Here is a 24,193-nt window from a genome sequence, read left to right on the forward strand (position 1 = left end):
CCGATCAGTCTCTTGTCTCTTTGGATTATCATTCTCAATATCCTGATGGTCTGTGTTATCCATGATTGCTCCTTTTAGCCCTTGGCAAGTTGACTTACTTGCCAAGATTTCCGGCCCCGCCACGGGGAGGCAGGAGCAGTGCCGCTAGGAGGCCAAGCGGTTAAAGTGTTAGTTGATTAGTGACCTAGAAAAATGAATAAAAAGAAAGGTGGCTTTTCTTTCTCTGTTCTAACTTGTGGCTTTTCAAGTGTAGAACGGTTTTAAAAAAATAAGGCTTTAGATAAATGTATAAACTTTAATTGCCTTTGAAAAGCACTTTATAATCTCACAAATATCGCTTGGCCTCGAAATACGCTTGGCACCTGGGGCCAGCAGGAGTAATATTTCAGCATAACAACCAGTGCACTAAAAGTAGATACTGTAATTTTTGGGGGGACCAGTGGTGGTTCAGATAATTGATGGTCCGGATAATCGACGTTTAACTCTACAGTACTTTGCAAAATTCCGAGAGGCACACGAGGGTAGTTTTCAAAAAGATTTAGCCAATTTTGGCACACACCCTTAAAAGGTTTCGCCACCCCTGGCGTAGAACCTAGGTTGTGGGTGTTTGATCACAGTGATGGTAATCTGTAGAAAACCAGCAGCATTAGTGGAATATTCCTTCACCACGTACAGGTGCCCACATCAATGAGGATGGAATGGAAACAATGAATAAAAAAAAAAAAAAAAAAAAAAAACTTTGTGGTGGTGATGATGTCAATGAATTTCTATTTGCATATTTTGCCACTATAGGTAGATCTATTTACAGTATTGCTGGCATTATTTATGCATAGTAAAGATTAATAATATGAGCTGTCACTTGAAGTTAGAAATCAACTGATAATGGAAAACAATGGGGATAAAATATTCTATGGAAAATTATATCTTATGCTTGCTCCTGAAATGGTACCTTATACATCTAACACATTTTACAAATTCCTATGAGACATCCATAAAAGATATTGTAAGTTTGGAATAGAATATAGATATCCAACTAGTAAAAAAAATAATAATAAAAAATAAATGTTTGTTGTTGTTTGTTTGTTATTTGGTTTTTAGGAGCATTAGCAACTAAGGCCATTTTCCTCTGGGGATATGCTGTGGTCATTCCCTGACCTTCCCGTATCCTCCGTATTTGGTGGTCACGGGCTTGAACCCCAGTCTAATCAAGAAGTGTGTGCTACGCACTGCTGCTGCTTCTGCCCACCTGGCTACAGAGGTGCCGAAAAAAAAATATATATTTATATCAGCTGGAACATTCTGAAAGTAATTTAGATTTTTTTTTTCCCCCAGCTCAAAATTTTACCCTGCAAGCTGTGATTTTCTGTACCTTCCTAGATATTAAAAAATTTTTACTTGGTATGGTTTTTTTTTTTTTATAATTTTCCCAGATTATCATGTGAGCGAACCTCGTCTGGCCCAATACCACCACACACGTTGTACTTTTAACTCATAGTCATGCTAGCATAGAACCTGATGGAGAGTTCGAGTAATTTATAGAACTTTCCAACGTATTCTACCCAATGAAAGAGCAACAGTTTTAAGGCTACTACAGTATTTTTCAATGAGTCATTTGAGAGATTCATTATTATTTTTCAATAATAACTAATGCATTATTATTATTCAAATACAGAAGGCAAATAGTGTTGGAAATATACCTGATTTCAAGTGCCAAATTTGAAATAAAGTTTGAAAAAAAAAAATTGAAAATTGAAGTGAATAACATTATCGCATATTTGTGTGTTTTTAATATTTATGCACAAAATAAGTAGAATTATATGTAAAATAATATGCACATTTTAAATTTTTTTGCATGTTTTAGTGGCTTCTTAAACTGAAAAATGGAAGAGATTAACAGTTTCCTCTTCATATTTTTTGTCTATAAAACTCTTTTTTTCTAATTTTCAGGAAAATTTTTTTTTTGTTTTTTTTTTAAATAAAAAACCAGCATTTTTTAAATATTTAATTTTTTTGTTATATTATATAAAGTAAATATTGCAATCCATTAAAAAAAGATAATATATTGGTAAAATCTAAGCAGAATTCAAAAAAAAAAAAGTTGTAACCTGTCAGATTCTTTACAATGTGGGACACCATCAGTGCATGGTTAATCATAAAACATCAAATAATGAGAAAAAATTGACTAATAATCATTATTTTAAAACAAAGTCTAATCAAGAAAATCTTTCCATTTGCTAATTTCCTTACCTTTACATCTTTAACACCTATTCTATTCAATATTCTTTCAGCCTGTAAAATTGCAATTCAAATACTTTACAGTTTGCACCTTCAAGTAATGTTTATTTTACATAATATAGGTGTGTATACACAAAATATAAAATATTCTAGGGAAAATTATGTTATGCTTGCTCCTGAAATGGTATTTTATATATTTGCCACATTTTACAAAATTCCCATGAGCCATCCATAAATGATACTGTAAGTTTGAGTTAGAATTTTACCCTGCAGGCTGTGATTTTCTGTACCTTCCTAAATATTAACAAATTTTTACTTATATCTAACTGGCAAAAAAAAAAAATAATCATATCAGCTGGAACATTCTGAAAGTAATTAAGTACCTGCCAATTCCAATAAATTTAAATAATAGATATTCTAATGTTGGGGCAAAGGTATGTAACAATGTCCACCTTGTTACCACACTGGTGGACACTGTTATCCAGTTTGCTGTAGCAAGCAAAACATTTAATGGTCTTTCTGAAAAATGAACACAATCTAAATGAAACATGCAAATAGGATGGTTTCAGCTGTTTTCCATTAAATTTAACAGTTTTTATGTAAATTTTTTACTTCTGTCATTTTATTGCCATGCTATAAATCATGAGAAAGTTTCTGCATTTTGATCAGTTCTGGTCACTTTAAATCAGTTAATTTTATTTTCTTTCCTTTGCATCCTCACTGACGTTCACTTCCATTTTGCCATGATGTTGTCCAGAGCTTCCAGGATGCTTATTGACCAAACAGAACCCTCATATCCAATGACCATAATTGTGGTGCTCCAGCAGCTCTCCTCCCACAAGTTTACTTGATTCTACATACTGTCTGTGTGTAACTTTTCCATCTTCAGTTAAAATGGTGAAAACCATATGAAAATAATCAGTAGCCCAATCTCACAAATCATGTATTGATTGAAAAAAATTGTGTCAAAAAATGGTTAACATACACTGTATAGGACTGTGCTTCTATGACCTCTGTAGTAAGTGTGGAAATTTTTAAATGGCATTTGAAAAAGGGAAGGACATGAGAATTTTTTTTTTTTGTTGTTGATGTTGCATAAGCTTGCTTTCTTGCGTCATTTGCCACTATTTAATGCTAATATTAAAACTGACACAAACTGAAATAAAAATTTACAGAGAGTAAAATGAATAAACTGAAGGTCACCTAATGAAAAATTTTCACTTCATAAAAAATTACATTTTTTGTTTGGTACATTTGTTTGGTAGATTTTCTAATTTTGTTTTCATTTCTAATACCACTTTGTTTCCTCATTTTTAGATCTTGTTACAACTAAATTTAATCAACATTATCCTTTTTCTATACCATGTGTAAAGTTTACATTGTAAAGTTCAACTTAGTTCCTCTGCTGTTCAATTTAGCTCTTTTTTTTTTTTTTTTTTTATGAAAACCCCAAACATGAGAGGTTTGTTTGTTATTTGGTTTTTAGGAGCATTAGCAACTAAGGCCATACTCTCCGGGGATATTATTATTATTAGCTACATGGTGCAAGGAAGCCTGAGGCTTATGCTGCACCAACCAAAAAAAAAAAAAAATTCCCTGAGTTATCCTGAGAGTGAGTGAGAGAGAGAGAGAGAGAGAGAGAGAGAGAGAGAGAGAGAGAGAGAGAGAGAGAGAGAGAGAGAGAGAGGTCAAAGGGAATCACAGAAAGAGAAGAATAATGATATCCAGCTAAGAACCCTGAGTGTGCCAAGCCCATACTCACTAGATGTGAGCCCCTGGGGTATGCGGTGGTCATTCCCTGACCTTTCCGCATCCTCTGTATTTGGTGGTCACGGGCTCGAACCCCAGAACACGAGAGGTATTAGAACCTACAGTACTTAGTACCGTGCTTAGGTTGGATATACTTTCCATACCTTTCTGTCTTTACTGTTTCCCACATATTATTTTTATTTTTTAAGTCTGTACCAGCTGTATATAAGGGACTAAACGTTACAAGCTGTGCAGTCAAAGAATTTTGAGCTCCTGGAAGCAGGTAAGTTTTTATGCAAAAGCTTTGTCTTTTTATTTAATTAAAATACTAAATTGTGTTAAGTAAATAGTTTTAATAGTCCTAGTCATGTTTATTAAATAATTTTTAATTTAGCTTAATTTAATTTAATTTTAAATTAATTTATTTTAATTTAGCTACGAATTTTAAGTTATGACTTAAAATTCGTAGAGCCTTTCTATCAGCTCGGCACAATTACTGTATCTCGTAATTAGTATTATGTAGTATTGTGCATCATAGTGGTCATTGTAGTATTTGAGTTGTAGTAAATAAGTTCAAAGGTTCTAATCAAATAGGTTAGCAGTTTTTTCTGTTTTTAGCAAAGAAATCAGAAATGCAGTAGTGTTATTTAAAACTTAATAACATTAGCACATATTACGCAACAAAATCTGGTAACAACATGTGTTGTTATACTCTTACCTCTTTGTTCATGCAATTGCCAGTTGTGGGACTTCCTGATCAACTGATATACTTCTTCCTCCTGAATCATCCATTCTATCATCTCTTATATGTCCTTGGTTTTCTTCTGTTCTAGGTGTATCCAGGGGGCATAGCTGTTATGACTAACTTCACTGCTCCAAAGGTTGCCCAATAACTGCTCAATCGCCTTCTGGTCAGTGGATCCATTGCCCTGCATCTCCTGTTGTTCAATGTTCCAGATGGTTCTCTGGTTTCCTTCAAATATCCCTGGCTCTCTCCCTGTATCGGTGAAATCTCTTACTGAGTGCAAGGAGGTTCTGCTTCATGGTGTCCAGGTATTCTGCAATTTTCTGATTAAGGGCCTCATGTTTGCTGTGGATGTTTTCTTTCCTGAGGGTGGTCTTAACTTTTCTATTGTTTCTCACTTCTGTTACACCACTGGCACTGAGTCAATTGGCCTTAGCTCTTCTATCTTGTGCTGTAGCCTGTTTCCCTAGTGATTCTTTATCTTTGCATTTTATTTTCTGTTAGTCTCTGTTTTCTCACCCATTTATTCTGGTGGCTGTGCAGATGGTATGTAGTATTACTTCACTCTTTAATCCGTTATTATTCGGCGAATGAAATAGTCTGCGATGCCATATGATTCTGTGCAGTCTCTGCTTCAGTGTGGTGTGGGTAGTCTTTGTGTGGTCCTTTCCCCCAGAGTTCTGCTAGGGTCTTCTTCCACTCTTCTGTTTTTGATATTGCAACCTTATTTTCTCTTTCCACTTTGGCTGCTCTGGGTTGTACTTCTTGTATTTGCTGTACCTCCTCTAGTTCTGGTACAGTTGTGTCCGTATTCTTTGTTCTTTGCAGTTGGTTGCTCAAATCCTGCTTGATTTTTTCCAAAATTTCAGAAGCTATCAGTTTCTTCAAGACAATGATCCATCTACGGTCTGCTAGTCCATGTTCAGTAACCTGAGCAATTAGGAACTGTTCCAACCACCTTGAAGTGTAGTTTCATCCTGCACATTGTCATATCAGTCTCTGGCTTGGTTACTTCATAGTATGCCTGCATGATGAACGTATTCATTTCAATGCTCCACGTCACACGCTGGCTTTTCTTCCTTCCTGGGTGGTCACTGGCACAGTTGTGCAGGAAGTACTTCCAGTTGGTTGGGCTGGATGGTCTTGCCCTTCCTTTGTTGTAACCATATGGGGAACAGCATCACTTTCTCCACTGTCTTCTTCAGAAGAAAATCAGACTTTCTTCTGAGAAAGACAGAAGAAAGTCTCTGATTTTGAACCAACCCTTCTGCCTAAGTTGCCTAAAGCTTGAACACACAATAATCTATGCAGTACGTTCAATATTTCTAATTGTCACCTTCATCCAGCTATGGAGGTGGATCTGTATAGATTTGGCTTTTGCAACTAGTGGAAGTTATTGGAAGCAATACCAGATGGCACATTCCACATCAGCCATCATTTTGACCTTGGTGGAGGTAGGTTTGATAAAGCAATTTTACTTCCTTTTTTTTTTTTCACGGTGGGATTCAAACTCTGGTCCATCACTGTGACCACTTGGCTAATCATGCCCTTTTGTTATTGTTTATACATTTGACAAAAGATGTATTACTTTTGGATCACCTCTTCAATCAGTGTAAGAATACACTTAGAAAATTATATACTAAAATACTTCTAGTAAACCAAATAACAAACACAAAGTAAATAGAAACTGCTTTACAAAATAAAGCAGACTAATTCATGCCTGTTTTCCAAAAAAAAAATAAAAATTAACCTTCCAAAAAAGCCATTTATTTGAAAGTAGTGCAATACCAGTGAAAGTCATGCAGGAAGTTTTTTCTGCTGTGAGCATAAAGAAGAGTAGAACAGACTGTCTATAGTAAAGAACTATCCCACGTGTTCTATGGAACATCAACAGTCTTACATGAGGTGTTTTTAAAAGATTCATTAATATTTTTTTCATTATTATTTTGGATAATCAAAAAGAATTGAATGTGATATTTACTCAGGAGAGGAGTAAGTAATATTCAAATTTCACATGATTCAGTCCAAATTTTGAAAAAAAAAATTTTTTTATTTAAAAAATATTGGAAAATGGAAGTAAATAATATTCTCTAGAATTATATATTTTAGAGAAATGTGTGCATGTACACGTTTAAAGGTTTCATACATTTCAGCATTTAATATTGGAATATGAAAGAATATTTTATGTCTTTATATATTTTGTCTATAATGTTTTTGTTTTGTTTTTTAATTTTCGGCAGAATTAATTTTGGTTTCAAAAATAAAAGCCAAAATAATTTTTAAAAAAACAGATTTTTTAAATATTTATTTTTTATTAAAAACTAAAAAAAAAAACTTACAATTAATATTAGTATCTATTAAAAAAAGAAGAAATATTGGTAAACTCCAAGCAGAATTCAAAAAAACCCATAAACTTTTTTCAGAAATTAAATAGAAAATTTAGCCCTGGCAGCTGTACCTTATGAATCAAACTACTCTTAACCTTGCAGTTGTGGCATTCCTAATTGTTATTAAAATGGTGCCACTGAGACCTCATAGGTGATTTACACCTACCAGGGCTAAATTTTCTATTTAATTTCTGGAAAAAGGTTTGTTTTTTTTTTTTATGTGAACCCCAAACACGAGAGGTATTAAAACCTATAGTACTTAGTACCGTGTTTGGGTTGGAGGTTGAGAAGACGAAAGAAGATATTTGTTGACATTGGACTTGAACTTCTGTAGATTATAATTTTCAGGAAATATGTATGAAGGAAGGTTGTTCCAGAAAACAGCAGTTGAATGAATAAATGAGTGAGATGAAAAATTGGTTCCGTGGGTTTGAAGTTGGACAGTAAATGGATGTTGGCTGGTGGCGGCACGTGTTCGGACTGTTTTGAAAGCGAGAGCGGGAATTATAGAAGCCAATTCAGAAGAACAGTGCCCATGGAAGTATCTGAAGAAGAGGCATGCAGCAGAAACAGTACATCTATGAAAAAGCGAGTGGAGACTCTGTTAGACATGAATAATTAATTAACCAAATTAACCTAACTGCCCTCTTCTGAATGCAATCAAGAAGCCTGAGAGAGGTTTTCGAGGCACCACTCCAGATGTGGAAACAATATTCCATGGCAGGGTGGATTTGCGATTTATACAGAGTGAGCAGCTGTTTGGAAGAAAAGTAACGCCGAGAGCAAAAGAGAAAACCAAGTTTTTTAGGTACAGAGGAAGCAATATTTGCAATGTGCTTCTGCCAAGAGAGATTAGACAGTCAGGGTAATCCCCAAAAGAGATATATCATTTTGCCTAGAAATCAGAGTGTTGCTAAAGATAGGAGCAGAAGAATCCTTTTTGCGAGATATAAGACAAGACTGAGTTTTAGAAGGGTTGAAATCAACTAAGTTGTCTTTGCCCCACTGTAGAATTACCTGAAGATCGGCATTTAAGGAATTGGTAGAAGATTTTCGAGAAGTTGAAGCTGATTGAGCAGGACAAGGTTTCTCAAAATGGAAAGTGGAATGCAATGTGCTATCATCGGCAAAACTATGGATAGGATTTCCAGTCAATGGAAGAAGATCATTAATATACAAGAGGAAAAGAGTGGGGGAAAGAACTGAACCTTGGGGGACACCGGCATTAGTGGAGAAGTTAGAAGACAGAGAGCCATCTACAATCACCCTCAGTGAGCGATCAGAGAGAAAACTGGATAACCAATTACTAAAAACAGTTGGCAAACCATAAGATGGAAGCTTGTTTAGAAGACTTCTATGCCAAACACGATCAAAAGCCTTTGAGATGTCAAGAGCAACTACTTGTGTTTCACCAAACCTTTCCATTGAATTAGTCCATAAATGGGTAACATAAGCCAGAAAATCACAGTGGATCGACACTGATGGAATCCATACTGGCAATCGTTGATCAGACGGAAGGTTTCTAGGTAGTTTAAGAGTTGGCGGTTAATTGATTTCTCCATTACTTTAGAGAGAGTAGAAGTAATTGCAATGGGACGATAATTGGATGGGAGGGATTTGTGACCCTTTTTAGTAACTGGCTGGATATGAGCAAATTTCAAAGCAGAAGGAAAAACACCTTTGGAATAAGAAAGGGAAAAAAGGCGGCAAAGAATGGGAGTAAGTTCAGGAGCGCAGGTTTTGAGAACAAGTGGAGAAATATCATCAGGACCTGGAGCTTTCTTAGCATCAAGATTCATCAAAATCCTTCTGATATACTTTTGACGGAAGACCACAGGAGGGATTGAATGGAGCGTGTTGGGAATGGTGGGAGGTGTTTTACCAAGATCATTAATACATGAGCTGGAAGAAAAATGGGATGCTAGCAGGTCAGCTTTATCCTTGGCTGAAGTGACAACAGAACCATCTGGTTTGGACAGAGGTCGGAGCGGAGATGGGCAAAAGTTGCGGCCAATAGCTTTGGCAAGAGACTAGAATGCTCGGCAACCATTAGGGCAAGAAGCAAGTTTTCTACTCTTAGCCTGTTCAAACTCTAGTTTGGACTGATTAATAACTGCTTTACAATTGTTGCGAGCTTTGGTGTAAGCAGAAAATGAAACTGAAGAATTAGAAACAAGCCAATTACGATATGCAACATTCTTCTCTTGAACAGCCTTAGCAAATTTATTGGAAAACCAAGGTTTAGATAAAGGACGAGATTTTAAAGTGGAGTGTGGGATAAAGGATTCCATTCCTGCAGGAATAATTTCACTGACACGATCTGAGCAAACATTGACATCAGAAGTTTTGAAACAGTAATCCGACCAAGGAAAAGAAGAAAAGAAATCTCACAGGTCATCCCATTTTGCATTCTTGTAATGCCAAACAACACGAGGTTGGGAATAGCCATGAGATAGAGGTTCCATTGGAGAAGAGACAATCACCAAGTTGTGATCTGAAGTGCCTAAAGGATCTCTCACTTCGACCGTGTACTTAGAATGGTTGTTTGTGAGAAAAAGATCAAGCATATTGGCTGTATGATTAGGATTGTCCAGTATTCTTGTAGGTAAATGAACAATCTGTGCTAGGTTATTAGTAATTGCAAAAGCCTCAGCATCTTGACCTGCTGGGTCGGTGTGACTAGAAAAGGGAAGCCGGCTGGAGTTGTGAACATTAAAATCACCAAGGAAAATTACCTCACTGTTACGAAAGTTGGACTGTAGAAAGTAAAGTTGCAAAGAGAGGAAGTCAAAGAGCTCCAAGTGATTGGAGTTGGGAGAATGGTAGAGACAACAGATGAATTTGACACAATGAGGTAGAGAGATTTTAAGCCAGAGAAGATCAAAGAGAGGAGATTCCAAATTGCCAAGTCTCTGACAGGGAATGTCAGAACGGACATATGCACAAGTACCACCTTTGAGGCGAAAGGAATCACACAGCGAATAATTTGGGCATCTGAGATTAGCAGTAGTTGAATCAACCGATAACTGAGATTCTGTCAGAAAAAGTACATGGCATTTGGCAGACTGCAAGGGGAAATGGACATCATTGAGATTAGAGATTATGGGTTTTTTGAATTCAGTTTGGAGTTTACCTATATTCCTTCTTTTTTTTAATGGATACCGATATTTATTGTGTTTTGTTTAGTTTTTAATAAAAAATAAATATTTAAAAAACCTGTTTTTTTTTTTAAATTATTTTATGGCTTTTATTTTCGAAACCAAAGTTAATTCTGCCGAAAATTAAAAAAAAAAAAAAACAGTATAGACAAAATATAAAGACATAAAATATTCTTCTATTTTCCAATAAAAAATGTAAGGTAGTAGTTGACTTTCATCAACCGGTGAAATACCACCACTGCTTATTGGAGGCTTGAAGTGGTGAACCCATGTTTAGTCTCTAGAGCAAAGTTTCCAGCATCCCCCTCCCACCATACTTCTCCTTCAACCCATGCACAGTACTGAGTACTATAGGTTTTGATACCTTTCGTGTTTGGAGTTTTCATAAAAAAAAAAATATATATATATATATTAAAGACTGCTGAAATGCATGAAACCTTTAAACATGTACATGCACACATTTCTACATATTATTTGTATCAGTTGTTTTAAAAACCTTTAAAAAATATATAACATTTTACAGAATATTTTCTTCCATTTTTCAATTTTTTTTAATTAAAAAAACTTTTTTTTTCAAAATTTGGACTGAATCATGTGAAATTTGAATGTTGCTAACTTTAAAAAATTTAAAATGAATTCATTACTCTGGCTTACATTTTTACTCGGCTGTTATGTGGAGTTGAGATTTGGTCTACTGCTGCAAACACACCGACTAAATTCTAATCTGATATGTAAAGTACATTAGACTATAAAATATTTAAGGGCAAAGGCCTCATGTTACGAGGTAGAATGAGTAACATACAGGTTAGTGCAAAAGCATTATTTTAACGTAGCCATCTACCAAAGCAGTTAAATTAATTAATTAAATTGGCATCATTTTGGTTATATCTCATATTGTGAATGCCTTCACAAGTTGCCATGGTATTGTGCTACCTCAAATAAATAACAATTTACCAGTGGAGAAGACTAGTTACTTATTCTCAGTGGATACCACCACCCAGACGGCCCCATTTCAAGGCTTGTTGGCTTCTCCTCGGTGGGTGGGCAGGACAGTGGTCTTTTCCAATGTTGAAGTGTTACTTATTCAAGGTAGTACAATACCATGACAATCGTTGTGAAGGCATTCACAATGTGAGTTATAACCAAAACAATGCCAATTTAATTAATTTAACTACTTTGGCAGATGGCTAAGTAAAAATTGTTTTTGCAGTAACCTGTATGTTAGTCATTCTACCTCGTAGCATGGGGCCTTTGCCCTTAAATATTTTATAGTCTATATCACTGCACACCATCGGGCATCTCTCATATTGTGAAGTTATACTTCATAACTGGGTTGTCACTTTTGCAACACCAGGGTATCTGCCCACCCACTGAGGAGAAGCCAACAAGCTTTGAAACGGTGCCGTCTGGGTCGTGGTATCCACAGAGAATAAGTAACAGTAGTCTTCTCCATTGGTAAATTGTTATATTTTTGAGGTAGCACAATACCATGGCAGCTCGTTGTGAAGGCACTCACAATAAGAGATATAACCAATAAGATGCCAATTTAATTAATTAATTTAACTGCTTTGGTAGGTGGCTACATTAAAATGAAGCTTTTGCACTAACCTGTATGTTAGTAAAGTACATTATTATTAAATGAGTTAGTGTTAACTCGAGATTCCAATATACCAGACATGAAAAGCAAATTTATAAAAAAACTTTGGATCATTCACAAGGTCATTCAAACCAGAGGATAATCAACTCCTTATCGCTGCTAGCAAAATTCCTGCATATCATTGACAAAATCCCATGAGCTGCTCTGGCAGCCTCTCTACACTGTCCAGAAAACTTCGTATCTGACTACACAATTATCCGCAGGTCTTTTTCATTCTCCACTACCCCAGTGTAGTACTGCATAGGTGCTCTGCAGTTACTGCTACACATATGCAGTAGTAGTAGAGGTATGCATTTGGGGTAACACTGGGATACATTTGTGCATCTCCAATCCGTGCGATTTCCCCCAAGTCCAAGGATGCTCTCATAATTATGGCTAAGGGTTTCCTTACTTTCTTTGCCAACTCCTTTAACATAACTTGACAGATCCCAGGTGCCTTTCTTATGTTTAACTTCAACAATTTCTCCTCATCTTTGCTTTCAGTTATTACAAAATCATTACTTCTTCAATGTTAAACTTCATTTTCCACCTCTAAGCCCATCTGCCCAACTTTTCCAGATCCTGTTGCAGTAGCACATTACCATTACTCTCATTAACAACCCTGCCAACCTTCGTATCATCGGCAAACGTGGACATTTAAGCCTGATATGCCTTCGTCAATATCATTGATAAATATAGAAAACAACAGCGGGCCCAACACTGAACACTCAGGAATTTCCCTAATGACATTAGTCCATGAAGAGCAGTATCCACTGATTACCACTCTCTGTCTTCTCCTACTCAAACACCCCTTTATCCAAATCAGCAACTTGACCTTAAAATCATCATACTGCTCCAATTTGTACAGTAATCTTCCATGTGCAAAAGTATCAAAAGCTCTCCTGAAATCCAAGTATATGATATTAAATTATTTTTTGCAATCCAGTTCCTTTGTGACCACATTGTACTATCTAATCAAATTGGTCAGAGAAGATTTCTCTTAACAAACCCATGCTGTCTGAAACGTAACTACAGTCTTGTTAAGATGACTTGCAATGCTTCTTTAACCAGTAACTCCAATATTTCCCCGTACCGTAACAGAAGTTAAACTAACAGGTCTGTAATTACTCATGTCACCCTTTGATCCCCCTATGTGAATTTGGGATACATTTTCACATCTCCAGTCCGTGGGGACCTCACCTGAATCCAAGGGTGCTCTCATAAGTAAGACTAAAGCTTTGCTTATTTACTTTGCAACCTCCTTTAATATAACTGGATAGATCCCATCTTTTTCTTATGTTTCACTTCAAAAATTCTTCCTCCACTTTGCTCTCAGTTATTACAAAATCATTTTGCTCCCAGTTACAGTTTAATAAACTTCTGGCCTCCAATTCCCTACTGAATTCCTCATCTGTGAATGTAGATGCAAAATACTCATTCAGTTGGTCAGCTACCTGAGCAGAATCGTCAATAGTCAAATCATCGATATCGAGTGGACCAATCGGATTCATCCCCTTCCTTTGCATCCTTTGTGAAACAGTTCTCGTAATCTGCCTTCACTTGCCTATCCTCTTGTGTGACTTCATTACAGACTAGTTTATATCTACCATAGGCTTCTGTGTCATCTGATAATTTATATTCATCCCATGTATTTTTCTTCTCTGCATAAACCTTGAACAGCATTTCTTAGTTGGTATGAAAAGCCTAGTAGCTTTGAAGATTAATTCTTTGAATGCTTTCCATTTAGAATTTGCTGTTGGTAAAATCATCAGTTGGTCCCACTAGCACTGCTGTCACCTTTACAAAAGATGGTAGTTACATCTTTAAGAAAATCCCACAAAGTTACATCTTTAAGTAAATCCCATGATCACTGCCACCTAGTGGTTCCTTTATCTGCAGATTCTTAATGCATGAATAATCACTGCTGATCAAGAGTATTTCTCCCTCTAGTTGCCTCTCAAATTCTGCTGTAGAAAACAATCATCCAATAAATCCACAAAAGTTTTGCTCGTGTGCCAGTGACTAACCACAAGCTCCAGTCAACATCTGAGAAGTTAAAATTCTCCATTATAAGACAATCTGATTTACTGACCCACTCTATTTATCCGTACAGTTGTACCCAACAGAGTCATTATTAGTAGTAGTGGCATGTGATGCAAGAAAGCAAGTGTATGAGCTTATGCAGCATCAGCCAAACAAAAAAAAAAAAAAAAAAAAAAAAATCACACCATTCCCTCCAAATGCCTGTCCAGTTCTTCCTTAAATTTATTTAACCTGTCAACTTCCACAACAACAAATGGAAGTCTGTTCCAGCAATTAACCACCCACTGGCTAAAGACAAATTTCCGCACATCTATTCTACATCTGTCTTTTCTTAATTTCAATTTATGCTCCCTTAGGTTCGTAATCTGAACAAGTGGAAGGATCTCATCAGAATTCAACGTGCTGAACCCGTTCAAGGCCTTATACACCTCAATCAGATCACCGTGCAGGTGTGTAGTCTCCAGCCACTGCAATTTGCAGAACGTAAGCCTCTCTTGATAAGAGGATCCCTTCATTCCCCTCACCAATCTTGTTGCCCTTCTCTGTACACACTCAAGTAAATCTACATCCTTCCTAAAATGAGGCCTCCAGACCTGTACACAGTACTCAAGGCGTGGCCTGACCATTGCCTTATACAGAGGGATAATCACCTCCTTTTCCCTGCTAGCAAAATTCCTATAAATCATTGACAAAACCCCATGACCTGCCCTGGCAGCCTGTCTGCATTGCTCAGAAAACTTCATATCTGCCTGCACAATTACTCCCAGGACTTTTTAATTTTCTACCACCTTAAGTGTAGTACCACACAGTTGGTACATTTCTCTGGGGTTACTTCTACCCATATGCAGTACTTTGCATTTGTCAAGGTTAAACTTCAGTTGCCACTTCTTAGCCCATCTGCCCAAATTATCCAGATCCTGTTGCAGTATCACACTGCCATTACTGTCATTAACAACCCTGCCAACCTTTGTATCATCTGCAAACTTCGACATTAAGCCTGATATACCTTCATCAATATCATTCTATTGATTGTTAGTTTGTTTTTTATTTGGTTTTTAGGAGCATTAGCAACTAAGGCCATATTGCTCCAGGAATATGGTGGTGGTCATTCCCTGACCTTTCCGTATTTGGTGGTGACGGGCTCGAACCCCGGTCTAATCAAGAAGCGTGTGCTATGCACTGCTGCTCCTTCCCACCTGGCTACGGAGGCGCCTCATCATTCTACTGATTACCACTCTCTATTTTCTACCACTAACCCATCCTTTCACCCATTGCGGAAACTTGTCCCTCATGTCATACTGCTCCACTTTGTACAATAGTCTTGAAGGTGAAACAGTCTCAAAAGATTTCAAAAATCCAAGTACAGTACATAAATATCACAATTATTTTTGCAATCAGTTCCTTTGTGACTACATCACAGTTACCAAACAAATTTGTCAGACAAGACTTACCTTAACAAATCCATGCTGTGTCTGACCTAGGAGCAGAATCGTTCTGAAAGAAGCAGATACTTAGCAGGTCGAAATGGTCTCTAATGGTTAGCAATTTGCCTTCCAATATAGCCAGGTATCCACAGGCATTTATGGAATTTTTTTATAAACTTCAGATGATCTACTCGGCGATATAAAATACACCCCCTCATGTCATTTGGCTGGTAGGAAATTTCACAAACAATTCGTCTACGGCGAATTGTTTGTCTCCAGAGCCATACAGGTTGAATTTCTTCTCATCTGAGAAAATAACTAACTTCCACTGGTCAGGGGTTGTTTGACATGCTCCTTATACCAAATTAATCCGGCCTTTTCCATTTTTTGTGTGAGGAAGGGCGGGCTACCAGTGCATTTTTGAAGAGGCGTCTTCTGACTGTTACTTCACTTGCTACCACTTCTGCATATTCTTCCCAACAACAACAACCGTAAATCTTCTTTTCAGCACAGACGAAGAAGATTTACGGTTTTTAAGGCATAAGCGCTTCAAAACGTGGTCCTGTTTTGGCGCAGAGACTCGTTTGCATCTGTTCCTGTCAGCAGAAACAGTATTCTTGAGTTTGGAAAGAAGCCTACTCACTGTCGACTGATTACAAGACACTGTATAAGCAATATGAAGGGAAGAACATCCTTCCTTACGTAAAGCAACAATTGAACTCTTGCTTCGTGGAGTCAACTACACGTAACTAGCCATCCTGATACAAGCAAAGAATGACTGCAACTCTTGCAGAGCCATATGCAAGAAATATTAACATTTACTTACGTTATTCGGACGACAATTACAATTTTAAGGGGTGATGCCCTTTCTTTCAACACCAGTGTATTCTTGCACCCTTCCTGTTTAAGTTTGCCCTTTCCCTGTAGAAACAATCCCTCCTTTTAACAAGCACAGGACAGGCTGGGAAAAATTCTACCCCATGAGCCTTGCACAATCTCTCCAGGGGGCACGCACGCCCTCCAGGTCCTCCCACTGGACCTGATTAACAAAGATTTCGTCATGTACTGCATCCTATCATGTGTGAGCAGAATTGCATACACTTTCAAATTTTGCCCTACCTCGCGACTTTATTGCAGTATTGACCTTACTTGCTAAGTAGGTCTGCAGATCTCCTACTCTTAATGTTAATAGTTCCAACGTGTACAATTCTTTCTCCCTTCGTGCGTTTAAAAGATGGTATCTGCTGTACAACGTCATCTACTTTTGCCCCTGGTACTGTTCCACCTATCCTTTTTGCAAAATATGTTTCCCATCATCCTGACAATACAGTCACCAACTCTATTGTCAGGGAGACGCAAAACAAGTATAACTTATTACTGTGGAACCAGCGCATTCTGCCCTGAAGATTTCTGCTGTATTGCCTCATGCACAAGAGTGAGCTCTGGCTATGAGTTGGGCAGCTGAGAGCTTGATGGGTTCCCCATTTTAATTACTTCGAGGGCATCTACCCTACTCTTCACACTCTCATAGAAGTCCATTAGAACGCTGAGTAGACGTATTATTTCTTAACACTCTCTGCACCTAGCACACAAAGACATCCATCATGGGAAGGTCATGTCCTGTTTCAGAAAGCAGCCAACATTTCGCAAGTTGCATATTTTTTAGGCTGTGTTGCGTTGGAGAACATACTCCTTCGGTTCTGCTCCAAGCTACTGCACTCGAGGAAGCCGCTCGAGTTCAGTGGAGCAAAGCTGATCAACCAGGCAAAGAATGGTGTCCTAGATGACCACAAGATACGTCAATTCAGCAATTTAATGGTCCCCTCCCCATTTTGATTTGTGGGGGTGTGTTTGCTTGTAAGAACCCTCTGAGCAATGCTAATTCGATTTTTCTGGAGACATGGTGAATATGGCTTGTTTGGCAGGAGTTTCCAGAGTTCATCAGAGGTACAAAGAGAATCAGGTCGTCTGCAAAGGGGCTAAGGATGAAGTCCTAGGGACATCAGCAGCCTCTGCAGACAGGTCTGGTAACTTGGCGAGAGGCATTTGTGACAGTGATTCTCTTATTACTCAGGCAGTCCTGTATGCAGGGATCAAGGTTTACTGGGGTGTAAGCTTGTCTAAGTGCACAGATACTACTTCTAGGGCCCCAGCGATATCGATAGATATGACCAGGAAGTATTTGGATGTAGAATTTTTAGCTTAACTGCTACTCAGTTAAGCTAAAAATTCCTGACCTGCCCGTTGTGCTGAATGGCTTTCTCAGCACAATGGGCAGGTCAGGTCAGATCAAACCCCCGAACTGATTCTGGGCTTGGAAACTTCCATTGTGCTGGAGATGTAACTTGAAGCGTAAGAGAAATTAAAAAGCTTTACTTAAAACAGAGAGCAACGCTATGGTGTGCAGGACATTGGCTGCATAGTTTGGTTCTTCAAGATGAGGAGTTCATTTGTTTCTTTCCAATCATCCAGAAAAAACAGATATCAAAGTAATTGGAAAACAAGTTAAGACCATGTTGCGTTTCAGTGAGCTTCTTGAGGATATCTAGTACAATAAAGTTAAATACTGTGCATTTTTTTTGTTTTGTATTTGGTGGAGAGTAAGTTTGACCAAGGGTGAAAGGCTCTTCAATGGATTAGGTGTTGTACGAGTCGTTTCCAAGGCAGATTTGTGCCGGTTGCTCAGAATTTTGTGGAATGGTGTTTCCAGTCGTGGTTACCTGGTGCTCTTTTGACTGCTTGATGGTACAAGTTAAGACAGGTCTGGTAACTCGGCAAAAGGCATTTGTGACAGTGATTCTCTTATTATTCAAGCAGTCCCGTATGCAATGATAAAGGTATAATAATTTTTGTGCCTGCAATGGGTATTTCAAAGGGCATCAACTTCATATGGGGGAGTGTTGGAATGCTTTGTATGTTGAGTTAACTTGATGGGAAGGCCTGCAGCTCTGTGGATTTTTCCTCTCGACGGCTTTATCACAGTAATTAGTTATAACTTTTCTCTGATTCAGATTTTAGTTGACGTTGTTAATTTTAAGAGTTTGAGGAGAAGTCCGGAGCTTACTAGTAAATAGGTCCCAGTTTGCTTTGATTGCGTAGAGTGAATGTCGTTTCGAGGATACATGCTGATCGAATTGAGCAAAAGTGGTTCTAAGTAATCATCAGATGGTCGGAGGTTCATGCTTCATGAACTTGCTAGGGGGATATATTGGTGCAAATGCAGCAGCGATACCTAGGTGGTTTCCAAAAGGGCAATGCTGAGAGTAGGCAAGCTGTTTGGCCTGGGGAGAATAGTAAACGAGAATGCAGCCTGTAGTGTGTGCCGGTCTGGGTGAGTATCGTCACCGTCCTCCCCACACCTGGTGGAAAAGGTCCGGGTTCAAATCCCATTGATGATGTGAGGAAGTTTGAAGTTTGTAAACAGCTTGCAAGAACTAATGACTGGGACAATTTCCTCGCCGGAGCGGCAGTCCTGTGATATTGTGAGGTGAGCCTATCAGTTGAATAAGTTGGACAGACACTGCCCAAGGGTACAAAGGGTATGAATTTTAGCTCATTAGGCCTATCACTCTGCTACTCTCATTCTTGCTTTCCCAGTGCTTGCTTACGTCACACCAAACTGACACAACATTGCACCTTTCACCCACATCAACCAGATGCATTGCCTTAGATTTTGTGTTTCTTAACTAACAGCATAACCCTTCCTCCCTTCTGTCCTGTCTATCCTTTCTGTCCACATTGTACTCCCCAAATTCAAATTCTGCATTCCTTATATCTGTGTGATAGCAGCTCTGATATCCCAACAATATCCACCTTTAATGCCTTGACCAGCACTTCAAATTTTGTCAAATTTATTTACTATACTCCTAACATTGGTGTACATGCACCTGTTCTTCCTCTTAGTTACCCTAACACGACCCATGTATTCACTTGTTCCATGATGACTCCCAGCAGTTCTTGAAATCGCCAACCTTGCTTTCCAGGCTGCTATGTTATGTTATTTGGTTTTTAGGAGCATTAGCAACTAAGGCCATGTTGCTCCGGGGATATGCAGTGGTCATTCCCTGACCTTTCCGCATCCTCCGTATTTGGTGGTGACGGACTATAACCCAGGTATAATCAATGCTACGCACTGCTGCTCCTTCCCACCTGGCTACGGAGGCGCCACTTTCCAGGCTGCTGCTCCCTCAATAAAGCAGTGCAATAATCACTTTCACCTCTGCCTGTGGCTACCGTTAATCTATTAGTTTGTGAATACTCTTAATCTAGCAATTTTCAGACCCACCTAACCCTCGATAGCATCAGCAAAATTCTTGCAATTTTTTGAAGGAAGATAAAAATTTCTGCACCCTTTCTAATTAAGGAAAATATTCTTGCACCCTTTCTATTTAAGTGTATCCCATCCCTGTAGAAGCAGTCTCTTCCGTTAACAAGCAGAGCACGCAGAAAAATTCTATCCCGTGAGCCTTGCACAACCTCTCCAGGGCCAAAATGTTTAACAATTTCAAATTTAACCGTAACTCTTAACTTTTTTTCAACACTGATCTGTACTTGTTAAGTCTGCAGATCTCCTACTCTTAACATGTAAAACAATACAGGTCGAATAGCATCTTTATTGGTCCAAGTTGATCAAACAGGCCCATATCAACTTTCAAAAATTTCATGCTATTTATTTGCTTTGTCCATACCAAAAAATATATTCGATTGGAAAACTCCTGCTAGCTGTTAACAAAACTAATTTTTTGACAATATAAAATTTAAAAATTTTAAATGGTCATTTTAATTTTGCATTTCACCATTTAAAATACCAGACATCTTTATTAGTTACGTGCAACAGCAAAAACATAGGACCAAGTATGAAAATGTTAATAAATTTTTTTATTTATTCCTGAGGAAAATAATGGACATTGCATTCACTAATCTAAGAGCTATAGCATTTGTTTCATTTTTACCAAACTTGTGTTCAGCATACTAACTGCAATGAATCTGCTAAAGAATGTGTGGTAGCTGTTGCCAATTTGCTCAGTTCAGCATCTTCATGTTACTATATATTTGAAAATGAAATTAAAAAAAAAAAGAAATACTGTTTCTTTGCATGAAAAAAAAAATATATAGCCCAATAAATAAGAACTGAATTGTTTTTGAAAAAAAAAATATATATATATTATACTTTCTTTCTTCAATGTGTATTGAATCTACTAATATAAATTTCTCTATTGGAAAGAAACAGTGGAAACTGGTGTCAAATTTGATAACATCCATTTCACACTAGATAAAACAAGAAGTTTACATTATTATAATTGTTTTTTAAAAACAATATCTGTACAGCACCTCTCATACATGTCACAGATATTCTCTCAGATATGCCAGACAAGCTGTGCTTGCTACCTGAGTCTAAAATGCTGATGGAACTGATATTTGGGTGACAAATAGACTTAATTTCAGCAAAGTCTGGATGGTCTGTGACAGCCAAATCCTCTGCTTGCACCTTCACAATGGTGGGACTGTTAGTAACCTGGACATAACCCCCATGTGCAAGCACGCTGTGGGGTGACCACACAGGTGTGAACCAATGTAAGCAGGGGTTTAGGTGTGGCACCCACACCACACGGAGGAATGCCACACCTCTGTGTTACCAGGCAATACTAGGTGGTTGATGACTCTCATCAACCGTTGCAATACACCACTTCGCTTATTGGAGGTAGGAAGTGATGGAACACGTGTTTAGTCTCCAGAGCAAAGTTCCGGTCAACCCTCCCCATCTCTTCCGTCATGCAGTATGATTGATGTCCTTTGAGGTTATGATAAACACCATGGTGAGATCCAAACTTCCTTACATTTCAAGGGTACAGCTCTAAAACGGTGTTTGTAGGCCGGCCACTAGTTAGTAGACCGGACCAAACCTATTGGCAACTCTCTAGGAGGCTTCCAGATCAGCTAGTGCAGAGGTTCCCAACCTTTATAAGCCTACACAGGGGTCAACCACATTGGTATCTTATGACGTACAGGTGTGTTAATGAATATATAAGTCTGTTTTGAAAAGTCACATAAATAATTAGGTAAGCAAAACCAAGCTAATCTAAGAACAGAAAACCATATTTATTAATTAAGAAAGTACAATTTATAAATGAAGGTTTTATATTTTCACATAACATGTGGTTTAAACATTTTCCTCTTTACTTGAATTTTTCTCATTATTTCTTAAAACTATCAAATTTACTACATATTAAATTAAACGCTAATGGTTATAATAGTAATGCAGTTAAAAAATGAATTAAAGTTATTAACAAGATTGTTAAGCAATTTAAAATTATTTAAACACATTTATCCACAAAGTTATAATTTTTATTAACAAACTATAATTTTAATAACAAAAACAAAACTGTCTAATTAACATTTTTTTTTCAAAATTTTTTTTTTTTTTTTACTTTTGGATTGTACGTCGATTTACATACAATCCACAATTACAGAAGGAAATACATCTACTTTAAATAATAAATGTTCCAAACAAAGGCAAATATTTAAATTTAAAAGCCAGAAAATATAATATATTCAAATAAGAAAAGAAGATAAGAAAACACACCAGATACTAAAGCAAATATTTCTACTTTCCATCATTTATATTTCAAGAAAAAAAAAAAAAAAAAATCATTGTTTGCTACTAGATCTAATGCGATGACTGAATCTGTTTCGCTTTTACTAGTGAATGGATATCTAGATTTATTAGTGTCTCAGTCGAAGATCTGATTCAATACTAATCGCAGTCCTATATTTATTTTTCATTGCAGTAATCGCTGAAAATCCAGCCTCACACAATTAAGTCGAATTAAATGGCATTACAACTTTCAATGCCTGCTCCAAAAGTAGAGGACATTCTTGGCAGATAGAGAGACAAAATTTTGTTAAGTTTGAACTCTTAAACTTCAACATTAAACCCCTGTCAGACACTAAATCTATGAATGACTCCTTGTACATCACGTCTGGGATCCCATTCGAGAATGCGAAAGTTCCCAATCCAATTATGTGCTGTAAAGTCTACCTGGAAATATTTTTCAAAACTTGTGTGCAAAGATTTTATATTATTTTTATTTATTTTTTATTATTATTATTATTTATTAGCCGTATGGTGCAAGGAAGTGCCTGAGGCTTATGCTGCACCAAAATAAAACCAGCTGAGGAGCCTGGGTGTGCCAAGCCCATACCCACCAGATGTGAGCCCCTAAGGTTAATACATATGTCAAGAAACAGACTTTTCACGCTATAAGTTTGTGATATTATTTCAAACTCCTGAAGAAAACAAAACTGTTTTCTTCAGGAGACAATTACCGGAAGAACAGCTGACTGGCGGTAAGCTAAAAGGAAAGGTGTCACCAGACGAAAGAAGCGTCTGCTCACTTTCATCTTCCATGAACCCCCCCCCCCCAATCCAACATGCTAGCTTCTTCGTTGCCACTACTGACGTAGATTTTCCACGATTTTCCACTTATAGAATTCCTCAACGCCTGCCAACTTCGAAAACTGCGGCCCGGTTCCCCACTTCCTTTCCTTCGTCCTATGAAAGGGACCAAGAAATGGCCTCTTTTTGTTCCGGCTCAAAGGGCATCCGTCCCTAGAACAAAACACTCCTCACGTAGGAGATCGTGGGGCAGATGGCTGTTCCTCGATGAGCTTTCACTTAGGTCCTCCTAAACACAGAGAAGTACAGCACACAATCCGTTCTTGGTCACATAAAAGGGCAAGTCTCCTCCTGCCCCAACCATAACAACAAGATAAGCAGAAAGATTTTTTTTTTTTTTTTCGCAGCTCCAAACTGTGACTGCTTCGGCCGACACACCGTTGTCTCTTCTTTCTTTTTTCCTTCTCTTATTTATTTATTTATTTTTTTTTATCTATTCTTTTTCATTTAATTTTAATTTTTCTGCCGCGTGGGGCCCAACTGACCGGCTCTGGACATAACGAACAATAACCACTGGACATAACGAACAATAACCAATCGTAAGTAGGTAATCGTTCACTTTAGCATCGTGCCATGACAGTGCTATACGAACTTGACATCGCAGAAGTTCCTACACGTGACTGAACTTAAGATTCAAACCTGTTATTCTGACGAATCATGCGTGTCTATGCTTGAATTTTAAACATAACAACTAGAAAAATTCTCAGAAGGTAAGGATTGGTAAAGTTCATGTTTTTTTTTTCTTTTCTTTTACTTGGCTAATGCTATACAGTATTATTTTTGCTTTAAAGTATTATTGCTTTGCTTTCTTGCACCATTTATCACTACTACTAGAAGTTCCAACCCGTGACTGAACCAGTGATTCCAACATGTTATTTTGACAGAGCATGCGTGTCGCTCACTGCTCCATGCTTTACAAAGTATTTTCAATACAGAAAGAAATAAAAAAATAGTTATAATAAAAGGATGAGAGATTACCTCACTCTTTTTTTTATCAGTCAGCCAATCAGTTATTTATTATATACAGCAGGCTCCCGTTTTAACGTGGTTCGCTTTACGCTGATTCGCTATTACGCTGTTCTTACATTATAACCCGTATCTGACTATAACGCTGTCACAGATCACTATAATGCTCTTTTACAGATTGCATTTTTGGCATATTTAACGAAATCGTTTCATTTGATGGAGTCGATAGCTTGAAAATGAATAGCAAAACAGCATTAAAACGTTTCCAACAACGACTTGAGAAATTTTCCCACACTCAGTGAAATTTTCTCACACGTTAATTTAATTGCGTACAGTGACTTGTTACGTAGTTCCGAGATCAACATTTTAAATGATCAAGTATATTGCTTGTAAT

The 24,193-nt window shown here is 37.4% G+C and overlaps 1 protein-coding gene across 2 annotated transcripts in view; it reads right to left on the reverse strand.

Annotated features, from left to right (window-relative positions):
- Window positions 1-24,193, reverse strand: part of LOC150081735 (outer mitochondrial transmembrane helix translocase-like) — a 235,089-nt gene that overhangs the window by 162,123 nt on the left and 48,773 nt on the right. For both annotated transcript variants that reach the window (XM_090378839.1, XM_090378838.1), the window contains exon 2: window positions 2,248-2,289. In XM_090378839.1, coding sequence (XP_090234965.1) covers window positions 2,248-2,289 — 42 coding nt within the window. The remainder of the gene's footprint in view (window positions 1-2,247; window positions 2,290-24,193) is intronic.

This window comes from Mastigoproctus giganteus, chromosome 8 (assembly GCF_048544385.1).
Source record: "Mastigoproctus giganteus isolate SK-2022 chromosome 8, ASM4854438v1, whole genome shotgun sequence".
Taxonomy (NCBI): Eukaryota; Metazoa; Arthropoda; class Arachnida; order Uropygi; family Thelyphonidae; genus Mastigoproctus; species Mastigoproctus giganteus.